This window comes from Pseudorasbora parva, chromosome 3, assembly GCF_024679245.1.
Source record: "Pseudorasbora parva isolate DD20220531a chromosome 3, ASM2467924v1, whole genome shotgun sequence".
NCBI lineage: Eukaryota > Metazoa > Chordata > Actinopteri > Cypriniformes > Gobionidae > Pseudorasbora > Pseudorasbora parva.
The window spans coordinates 56,020,239-56,032,314 of NC_090174.1; the positions used below are offsets into that span (position 1 = coordinate 56,020,239).

A 12,076-nucleotide genomic window follows, 5' to 3' on the forward strand; every position below is an offset into this window, starting at 1 on the left:
GAAAGGGCGCAGAGCCCTATTGTTCTTCTAAGGATTATTTTTTTTTTTTTTTGTTATTATTATTATTTATTATTTTTTTACGCGACTATTTGGGCATTTTTGGGGCCCTTCCCATGCTCGAAAACTCTTGAAACTTTGCACACGCATCAGAATGCGCGGCCATCAGGGCCGGGCTGAGGCTGGGACCCGGGCGTGGCAGGGGGGCTCGACAGCGCCCCCTAAAGTGGGCTCTGAAAACGTGGTCTATAAATCAAACACACTTGCACGTACACATATGAAACTCGGTACACATATAGAGCTCATCGGGCCGAACAACTTTCGTGCTCTAAGTTATGCGTCAGCCCAACAGGAAGTGAGCTATTATGGGTTGTTCAGAAAACCCATGCTGTGGAATTTGCGATACTCCTCCTAGACGATTCACCCGATCAGCACCAAACTCGGTCAGCATGAAGTCAAGACACTGAGGATGCTAGATTGCGAGCAACTTTTTGATATCTCAAACGGTTTGGCCGTGGCGAAGAGACGAATTTACGGCGAGAAAAGGCAAACAGGAAGTGTATTATAACTTCTGCATACATTAATTCATTTTGATGAAACTTCAGCTGTGTGTTCGTTGTAAGAGGACGATCACATGGATATGACTTTTGTGAGTCAAAGTTATAGCGCCACCAACTGGCAGCAGGAAGTGTGTCACTTTCAAAAATGCTTTAAATCCCCATCTTATTTTCACCCGATTTACTTCAAACTTCATCAGTATAATGTCAAAACATGGCAGATATAGACATATAAATGGATTCCTGATTCTTGAAATACTGTTGTCATGGCAACGTGTCAAAGTCCAATAATCTTTTTAGGTGTTTTTGAGACACTTAGCATGCTTGAAATTGCATGAAACTCAACACACACATCTGACATGCTGTCCAGAAGATGCAAGCAAAGATTCAGAAACGGGCGTGGTAGAGGGGCTCAGTAGCGCCATCTTTTGTCCAAAGTGGGGGGTTAGTTTTATGTACATTCACCAAACTCGGTATATATATTGTACATTTCGAGCCGGACAACTTTCTAATTTAAAGTCATTAGCTCTGACCAACAGGAAGTCAGATAATTTGGTTGGAAGATAACAAGAAGTCGAAAGCGAGCTCTGAGTTTTTACCTTCTCCTCAAAAGCGATTCATTGAATCTCCTCCAAACTTGGACAACATGAAGTAAATATACAGAAGATGCTAAAATGCGAACGGTTATTGGATATCTCAAACGGTGTTCCCGTAGCAAAAGCCTAAAAAATACAAAATATGGACACAAGTACCTGGTTCATAAATAAGGCTATACTCCCACCTGCTGGTTATTCTATATATCACACTGTTTTTTTTTTTTTTTTTTCAAAACTTATGCTCTCCCTTAAATGACCAGTAGAGGGCAATATTGTATAAGTTTTCAAGCAGAAAAACGTGCCTCTGTTTGTGTGTGTGAATGGTTTTCTAACCTGGTGGGGACTTAAACCTGAATGCACACAGACTCATGGGGACGTCCCAATGGGTACAAAAGCTTATAAATCAGACAGAATGAGTTACTTTGAAAATGTGAAAATGCAGAAAGTTTCCTGTGATGGGCAGAGGCAGTGTAGGACAGAATATATGGTTTGTACAGCATAAAAACCATTATATCTATGCTGAGTCCCCAAAAAGATGGTGAACCAGACGTGTGTGTGTGTGTGTGTGTGTGTGTGTGTGTGTGTGTGTGTGTGTGTGTGTGTGTGTGTGTGTGTGTGTGTGTCTGTGTGTGTCTGTGTGTGTCTGTGTGTGTGTGTGTGTGTGTTGGGAGGGGGGGATGGGCTGAGCTTAGCTGATAAGGGTTGCCTGCAGCATACTTCAGCATTACTACTGTGTGTGTGTGTGTGTGTGTGTGTGTGTGTGTGTGTGTGTGTGTGTGTGTGTGTGTGTGTGTGTGTGTGTGTGTGTGTGTGTGTGTGTGTGTGTGTGTGTGTGTTATTTTTTCTAGCCTGGTGGGGACTTCAACCTGAATGCACACAGACTCATGGGGACACGTGTCACTGATTTCTACTGTGTGTGTGTGTGTGTGTGTGTGTGTGTGTGTGTGAGCCACTCTTCTGTCTAAAACAATTACCTGTCAATGCTGTGCTTTGGCCTGCATTAAAGGATTAAACATATTATTCTGGGTTTGAATAAAAAAATAAATGTATAAAACCAGTTTATTTGTAGGGCATTGACAATATTGTTTTATATAATTAGTTACCCCCCCCCTCCTCAGGATCACTCTGTGTGTGTGTGTGTGTGTGTGTGTGTGTGTGTGTGTGTGTGTGTGTGTGTGTGTGTGTGTGTGTGTGTGTGTGTGTGTGTGTGTGTGTGTGTGTGTGTGTGTGTGTGTGGAGGGGGTCTCTCTCACTCTGTGTGTCACCTTGTCTCTTGTTTTTTTAATAATTTAACCCTTTCATATCATAGGCTATCACAAATATCTATCACTTTATTGTGAAAAATAAGTAAAACAAAAACATATATTATATCTTTAATTAAATACTGGTCTTTTGAACTTACAAAATTTTGAGCTGCAAAAAATACATTTGCACATAATTGAAAGTGATATCCTAATACTTTTAATTGTTTTCTATAACATGGGCTTTAAAGAAGGTCATGTGCTGTGTTTGCAAAGATCACGCATGACACCTCTTTAAACTAATTATTTATTAATAGAATTCAAATGAATAAAAAAATTAAATTTCACATGAATTTATAAAAGTGGCTGTTTATAATAAACTTCCATAAATTTTATGCACGCATATTACTCTTCCCTGACACTGATATTAAAATCATTGTTGCGGTCTCTGTGATTTGGCTTAATTTATTTTTAAGAGAAGTGTAAGGATAATACAACTTCAGCATTTGGACAGTATTCTGCACTCATTTTGAAATTGACATTTGAAATCATCTGACATAAAATTAATGAATAAAATGTAATTGATCTCAGAGATGTGAGTGTTGTGGTTCCTGGTCATAGCAGCACCAGTTGCTGCAGTTAATGAGGTGAATTCAAATGACTTTGACATAGTCCCTTTATTTATTTTTTCCCATATTAAATGCCTATTGGCCTGCTGTGCACAGTTAAGCTGATGCCACCGGGGTGGCGGTGCCCCCGGCTTGGGCCCGTCATCGCTGCTCGCAGCTTTAATTATTATTAGGGCCCAAGCCCTGAAAGGGCGCAGAGCCCTATTGTTCTTCTAAGGATTATTTTTTTTTGTTATTATTTATTATTTTTTTACGCGACTATTTGGGCATTTTTGGGGCCCTTCCCATGCTCGAAAACTCTTGAAACTTTGCACACGCATCAGAATGCGCGGCCATCAGGGCCGGGCTGAGGCTGGGACCCGGGCGTGGCAGGGGGGCTCGACAGCGCCCCCTAAAGTGGGGTCTGAAAACGGGGTCTATAAATCAAACACACTTGCACGTACATATATGAAACTCGGTACACATATAGAGCTCATCGGGCCGAACAACTTTCGTGCTCTAAGTTATGCGTCAGCCCAACAGGAAGTGAGCTATTATGGGTTGTTCGGAAAACGCATGCTGTGGAATTTGCGATACTCCTCCTAGACGATTCACCCGATCAGCACAAAACTCGGTCAGCATGAAGTCAAGACACTGAGGATGCTAAATTGCGAGCAACTTTTTGATATCTCAAACGGTTTGGCCGTGGCGAAGAGACGAATTTATGGCGAGAAAAGGGAAACAGGAAGTGTGTAATAACTTCTGCATACATTAATTCATTTTGATTAAACTTCAGCTGTGTGTTCGTTGTAAGAGGCCGATCACATGGATATGACTTTTGTGAGTCAAAGTTATAGCGCCACCAACTGGCAGCAGGAAGTGTCACTTTTGTCCAAAGAGGAGGGTTAGTTTTATCTACATTCACCAAACTCGGTATATATATAGTACTTTTCGAGCCGGACAACTTTCTAATTTACTGTCATTAGCTCTGACCAACAGGAAGTCAGATAATTTGGTTGGAAGATAACACAAAGTGGAAAGCGAGCTCTGAGTTTTTACCTTCTCCTCAAAAGCGATTCATTCAATCTCCTCCAAACTCGGACAACATGAAGTAAATATACAGAAGATGCTAAAATGCGAACGGTTATTGGATATCTCAAACGGTGTTCCCGTAGCAAAAGCCTAAAAAACACAAAATAGGGACACACGTGCCTGGTTCATAAATAAGGCTATACTCCCACCTGCTGGTTATTCTATATATCACACGCTGTTTTTCTGTTTTTTTTTTTCTGTTTTTTCAACACTTATGCTCTCCCTTAAATGACCAGTAGAGGGCAATATTGTATAAGTTTTCAAGCAAAAAACCTTGCCTCTCTGGGTGTGTGAATGGTTTTCTAACCTGGTGGGGACTTAAACCTGAATGCACACAGACTCATTGGGACTTCCCAATGGGTACAAAAGCTTATAAATCAGACAGAATGAGTTCTTTTGAAGAAAGTTTTGTGTGATGGGTAGGTTTAGGGGCAGGAGCAGTGTAGGATGACAGAATATATGGTTTGTACAGCATAAAAACCATTACATCTATGAGTCCCCAGAAAGATAGTGAACCAGACATGAGTGTGTGTGTATGTGTGTGTGTTTGTGGGTGGGTGGGTGTGTGTGTGTTTGTGGGTGGGTGTGTGTGTGTGTGTTGTGGATGGGGGATGGTGGATGGGCTTAACTGATAAGAGTTGCCTGCAGCATACTTCAGCATTACTACTGTGTGTGTGTGTGTGTTCATGTGTTCGTGCGTGCGTGCGTGTGTGTGTGTTCTTTTTTCTAGCCTGGTGGGGACTTCAACCTGAATGCACACAGACTCATGGGGACACGTGTCACTGATTTCTACAGTGTGTGTGTGTGTGTGTGTGTGTGTGTGTGTGTGTGTGTGTGTGTGTGTGTGTGTGTGTGTGTGTGTGTGAGCCACTCTTCTGTCTAAAAAGATTACCTCTCAATGCTGTGCTTTGGCCTGCATTAAAGGATAAAACATATTATTCTGGGTTTGAATAAAAAAATGAATGTATAAAACCAGTTTATTTGTAGGGCATTGACAATATTGTTTTATATAATTAGTTAAATAATTGTGTTAATACAAATAATTATTAATAAAAAATATAAATATAAAAAAACATTACTAACAAAAGAAAAAACCCATTTAATTGTCTTTAAAAAAAAAAAAAAAAGTAGTGTGTGTAACTTAAAAAATGAGAAGATTAATGCCTTTTGTTTAAGGACAAAAATGAGAACCAATGAGCTACCGGCATATAGAATAACCAGAAGGTGAGAGTGTAGCCTTTTTTAGTAACCAGGTTGGATATGTCCTAGGGAACACTGTTTTGAAGATTAAACTATTGTTGTTATTGCAACACAGTGTTTTCAGACAGTGAAATAAAAACAATGTTCTCTCACTGTTTAGATTTTGTGTCTGTAATTCCCCTCCCCCCTCTCTCAGGATCACTCTATGTGTGTGTGTGGAGGGGGTCTCTCTCCCTCTCTCAGGATCACTCTATGTGTGTGTGTGTGTGTGTGGAGGGGGTCTCTCTCACTCTGTGTGTGTCGCCTTGTTTTTTTTTTTTTTTTCATAATTTAACCCTTTCATATCATAGGCTATATCAGCAATTTCTATCACTTTATTGTGAAAAATAAGTTTAAAAAATGTATTATATATATAACACTGGTCTTCTGAACTTACAATATTTTGAGCTGCAAAAAATGCATTTGCACATAATTGAAAGTGACCTATTATATCCTAATACTTTTAATTGTTTTCTATCACATGAGCTTTAAAGAAGGTCATGTGCTGTGTTTGCAAAGATCACGTATGTCACCTCTTTACACTAATAATTTATTGATATAATTCAAATGGATTAAAAAAATAATTTCACATGATCTTATAAAAGTGGCTGTTTATAATAAACTTCTATAAATGATATGCACGCATATTACTCTTACCTGACACTGATATTAAAATCATTGTTGCGGTCTCTGTGATTTGGCTTAATTTATTTTTAAGAGAAGTGTAAGGATAATACAACTTCAGCATTTGGACGGTATTCTGCACTCATTTTGAAATTGACATTTGACATCATCTAACATAAAATTAAAGAATAAAATGTAATTGATCTCAGAGATGTGAGTGTTGTGGTTCCTGGTCATAGCAGCACCAGTTGCTGCAGTTAATGAGGTGAATTCAAATGACTTTGACATAGTCCCATTATTTATTTTTTTCCATATTAAATGCCTATTGCCTGCTGTGCACAGTTTAGCTGATGCCACCGGGGTGGCGGTGCCACCGGCTTGGGCCCGCCATCGCTGCTCGCAGCTTTAATTATTATTATTATTATTATCTTTTCGCCTTTTGGGCATTTTTGGGGCACTTAACGTGCTCGAAAACTCTTGAAACTTTTCACACGCATCGGAATGCACGGCCAACAGGGTCGGGCAGAGGCCTTTGACCCGGGCGTGGCAGGGGGGCTCAACAGCGCCCCCTTGAAAAACAGGGTCTATATATTAAACACACTTGCACGTACATGTATGAAACTCGGTACACTAATAGATCTCATCAGGCCGAACAACTTCCGCACTCATAGTCATAAGCTTCGCCCAACAGGAAGTGAGCTATAATGGGTTGTTCGGAAAACGCATGCTCTGGAATTTGCGGTACTCCTCCTAGACGATTCACCCGATCAGCACCAAACTCGGTCAGCCTGAAGTCAAGACATTGAGGATGCCAAATTGCGAGCAACTTTTTGATATCTCAAACGGTTTTGCCGTGGCGAAGAGACGAATTTATGGCGAGAAAAGGGAAACAGGAAGTGTGTTATAACTTTTGCATACATTAATTCATTTAGATGAAACTTCAGCTGTGTGTTCGTTGTAAGAGGCTGATCACATGGATATGACTTTTGTGAGTCAAAGTTATAGCGCCACCAACTGGCAGCAGGAAGTGTGGCTTTTGTCCAAAGTGGGGGGTTAGTTTTATCTGCAGTCACCAAACTCGGTATATATATTGTACTTTTCGAGCCGGACAACTTTCTAATTTACAGTCATTAGCTCTGACCAACAGGAAGTCAGATAATTTGGTTGGAAGATAATAAGAAGTGGCAAAGCGAGCTCTGAGTTTTTACCTTCTCCTCAAAAGCGATTCATTCAATCTCCTCCAAACTCGGACAACATGAAGTAAATATACAGAAGATGCTAAAATGCGAACGGTTATTGGATATCTCAAACGGTGTTCCCGTAGCAAAAGCCCAAAAAACACAAAATAAGAACACAAGTGCCTGATTCATTAATAAGGCTATACTCCCACCTGCTGGTTATTCTATATAGCACACTGTGGGTTTTTTTTTGTTTTTTTTTTCAACACATCCTCTCCCTTAAATGTCCAGTAGAGGGCAATATTGTATAAGTTTTCAAGCAAAAAAAACTTGCCTCTGTGTGTGTGTGTGTGTGTGTGAATGGTTTTCTAGCCTGGTGGGGACTTCAACCTGAATGCACAAAGACTCATGGGGACTTCCCAATGGGTACAAAAGCTTATAAATCAAACAGAATGAGTTACTTTGAAAAGGTGAAAATGCAGAAAGTTGTGTGATGGGTAGATTTAGGGGCAGGGGCAGTGTAGGAGGACAGAATTAATGTTTTGTACAGCATAAAAACCATTACGTCTATGGTGAGTCCCCAGAAAGATAGTGAACCAGATATGAGTGTGTGTGTGTGTGTGTGTGTGTGTGTGTGTGTGTGTGTGTGTGTGTGTGTGTGTGTGTGTGTGTGTGTGTGTGTGTGTGTGTGTGTGTGTGTGTGTGTGTGTGTGTGTGTGTGTGTGTGTGTGTGTGTGTGTGTGTGTGTGTGTGTGTGTGTGTGTGTGTGTGTTTTTCTAGCCTGGTGGGGACTTAAACCTGAATGCACACAGACTCATGAGGACTCGTGTCACTGTAGGGACCTAAACTGAGGTCCCAATGGGTACAGAAGCTTATAAATCAGACAGAATGAGTTCTTTTGAAAAGGTGAAAATGCAGAAAGTTGTGTGATGGGTAGGTTTTGGGGTAGGAGCAGTGTAGGAGGACAGAATATATGGAGTGTACAGCATAAAAACCATTACGTCTATGGTGAGTCCCCAAAAAGATAGTGAACCAGACATGAGTGTAAGTGTGTGTGTGTGTGTGTGTGTGTGTGTGTGTGTGTGTGTGTGTGTGTGTGTGTGTGTGTGTGTGTGAGAGAGAGAGAGAGAGAGAGAGAGACACTTTTCTGTCTAAAAAGATTACCTCTCAATGCTTTGGCCTGCATTAAAGGATTAAACATATTATTCTGGGTTTGAATAAAAAAATAAATGTATAAAACAAGTTTATTTGTAGGGCATTGACAATATTGTTTTATATAATTAGTTAAATAATTGTGGTAATACAAATAATTATAATTAAAAAAATATAAATATAAAAAAATTACCCCCCCTCTCCCTCTCTCAGGATCACTCTGTGTGTGTGCGTGTGTGTGTGTGTGTGTGTGTGTGTGTGTGTGTGTGTGTGTGTGTGTGTGTGTGTAGGGGGTCTCTCTCACTCTGTGTGTGTGTCACCTTGTCTCTTGTTTTTTCATAATTTAACCCTTTCATTTCATAGGCTATCACAAATATCTATCACTTTATTGTGAAAAATAAGTAAAACAAAAACATATATTATATCTTTAATTAAACACTGGTCTTCTGAACTTACAAAATTTTGAGCTGCAAAAAATACATTTGCACATAATTGAAAGTGATATCCTAATACTTTTAATTGTTTTCTATAACATGGGCTTTAAAGAAGGTCATGTGCTGTGTTTGCAAAGATCACGTATGACACCTCTTTAACCTAATTATTTATTGATAGAATTCAAATGGATAAAAAAAAAAAAATTCACATGATTTTATAAAAGTGGCTGTTTATAATAAACTTCCATAAATTATATGCACGCATATTACTCTTACCTGACACTGATATTAAAATCATTGTTGCGGTCTCTGTGATTTGGCTTAATTTATTTTTAAGAGAAGTGTAAGGATAATACAACTTCAGCATTTGGACAGTATTCTGCACTCATTTTGAAATTGACATTTGACATCACCTGACATAAAATTAAAGAATAAAATTTAACTGATCTCATAGATGTGAGTGTTGTGGTTCCTGGTCATAGCAGCACCAGTTGCTGCAGTTAATGAGGTGAATTCAAATGACTTTGACATAGTCCCTTTATTTATTTTTTCCCATATTAAATGCCTATTGGCCTGCTGTGCACAGTAAAGCTGATGCCACCGGGGTGGCGGTGCCACCGGCTTGGGCCCGTCATCGCTGCTCGCAGCTTTAATTTATTTTATATTTCTCACAGATTTCGGCTAGTTCTACAATCTACAGATACAAATAGAGTTACAGCAAAGATTTCATTTATATGAATGCATTATAGAGAGAGAGAGAGAGAGAGAGAGAGAGAGAGAGAGAGCGATTGCATGTGAATGAATTCTACCTGGCAGCATCTCTACTGATAGTGAAGCTGTTGGTTTTAGTAACTATGAAAAATATGCTAAAACTTTTCAGTTTAAGCTATTTTATTGATAAATCCTAGAACAGTGTTGACAATACATTTCTGCACTCCTAAATTATTCTGTGTGGATGGTTTCAATGTGATGTTTGAGCTACTGTCTGAATGTGTGTGTGTTATGATGCAGTAGCGCATTAGTTTATAATCTTACGTGCACAATAAGCTGTTTAAAACGTGCATTTACACGATCGATTTTGAGCGTCCAGATGGTATAATCAAACATATCTTGTGGAGCACTCTTTAAGTATGCATTTTTCATTTTAACTGTTGAAAACAGAGCGTAAAAGTAGACTTCAAAGATTTATTATCCTTTTGCGGCCTCTGTAGGCCACGATCAGCGACTAGTCGATGTCAAGCTTGAAGCGTCATGGCAGAGCATTAAAGTCGACTAGTCTGTGCAACCCCTGTATTTAACCCATCAGTTCATTCAGTTCTTCTAGTTTCCAGATCAAAACAAAGCAAAATAAGATTTATATTACACATCATTAACTGAATATTTTTTATAGTTTATTATTATTATTTTTTACAAATACATTGCAATATATAAAAAGGGCTTACAAATGAGTAAAATCTGCATTTTTATTATAGAACGATTTCTTAACCTGTTAACAGTCAGTTAACACTTGGTGCACTGTAAAGTTTGCTTTACAGTAGACTTAAACTTGTATAACTTTTTCTACATTTTTAAAGCTTTCACTTCTGCAATAATCTGCTGAGTGTCTGAAAGCAATTATGAATTACAACCATTTAAGTTCTGATCTATGCACTCAGAAAGGGTAGTGACAGGCAACAGGTTGTTTTCTGATTTGTACAGCTGCATAAAACAGCTTAAGTGCACAAGTGTTGTGACACTTATTCCCCCCAACATATAATGTAATTTGGCAATTATTCGTTCAAAATTATTTCTATGTGCTATGCTGTTCATTTCTCAGTTTTCGTAATGTTTTTTAGTTTGTTCATTGTTTGTTTTTAGCCAGGAGAAGTGTGTTTCCTTTAATGTAGTTTAACACATTTCACATGAAGCAACTCCCACTTAACATTTTTGAGCCACAGTTGTGCAATACATTTCACAGAACTTGTTAGCAAATTATGCCATTCAGGATATATCACTTTGGACACACCATGCTCACACCCATCCTGTAACATCTCGTTGAGAAGTACAATCAGCAAAACAACAATGCAATGGGGAAGATGTGCTGCGGCACAAATGATACGGCTCCAGAAATTAATTCATTTACTGAACTGAAAACTCACCATGGCAGTACGTTCCATCATTGGGTATGAATGTGTTCATGTGATTTGACGGGCTGTAGCCTGCAAGACAGGTGCAGTAATAGCTGCCATACGTATTGTGACATTTGGTGTGATCGCCACAGATTCTACCCAGCTGACACTCATCTTTATCTGTAAAACCAGAGGAATAAATATGATAATCACAGATGTGTGTAGTTACAGAAGCCCACACACAATGGCAGGCCTGCCTAAGTTGAGTCATCTGTTTATCAATCAAAAACAGTACTCAGAATATTCAAACCTTGGCAATAAGTCCTTCCGTTGCCAACAAATCCATACATGCAGTTGCACACTTTCCCCCCAGATCCGTCAGTTTTATCATCACAGGTAGCATTTCGATGACAAGAGGCACAAACATCCACTGTGTCTGCCTTCACTCTTATATCTGAGGAGAAGAGTGAAATAAATGAATACAAATATATACTATTGTGTGTGTGTGTGTGTGTGTGTGTGTGTGTGTGTGTGTGTGTGTGTGTGTGTGTGTGTGTGTGTGTGTGTGTGTGTGTGTGTACACACTATATTGCCAAAAGTTTTGGGGCACCTGCCTTTACACATATTAACTTTAATGACTTCCCATTCTTAATCCTTACCTTTGTAGCTATAACAGCTTCAACTCTTCTGGGAAGGCTTTCCACAAGGTTTAGGAGTGTGTTTATGGGAATTTTTGACCATTCTTCTAGAAGTGCATTTGTGAGGTCAGACACTTATGTCGGACGAGAAGGCCTGGCTCACAGTCTCCGCTCTAATTCATCATAAAAGTGTTCAATCAGGTTGAGGTCAGTCCAGTCCCTCCACACTAAATTCCCTCATCCATGTCTTTATGGACCTTGCTTTGTGCACTGGTGCACAGTCACATTGGAACAGGAAGTGGCCATCCCCAAACTGTTCCCACATTGTTGGGAGCATGAAATTTTCCTTAAATATCTTGGTATTCTGAAGCATTAATTGCTCACTCCAGAGAATACGTCTCCACTGCTCTAGAGTCCAGTGGCTTTACACCACTGCAACCAATGCTTTGCAATCCACTAGATGTAAGGCTTGGATGAGCTGCTCGGCCATGGAAACCCATGAAGCTCTCTAAACACTGTTCTTGAGCTAATCTGAAAGCCACACGAAGGTCTGTGGCTATTGACTGCAGAAAGTTGGCTTCTTCACACTGTACGCCTCAGGATGCACTGACC

General features: G+C 39.5%; 1 protein-coding gene across 3 annotated transcripts in view; it reads right to left on the minus strand.

The window, feature by feature from the left end:
- Positions 1–12,076, minus strand: part of susd1 (sushi domain containing 1) — a 28,326-nt gene that overhangs the window by 14,668 nt on the left and 1,582 nt on the right. For all 3 annotated transcript variants that reach the window (XM_067439558.1, XM_067439559.1, XM_067439557.1), the window contains exons 3-4: positions 11,137–11,280; positions 10,857–11,006 (exon numbers count right to left, since the gene is read on the minus strand). In XM_067439558.1, the coding sequence (XP_067295659.1) occupies positions 10,857–11,006; positions 11,137–11,280 (294 nt within the window). The remainder of the gene's footprint in view (positions 1–10,856; positions 11,007–11,136; positions 11,281–12,076) is intronic.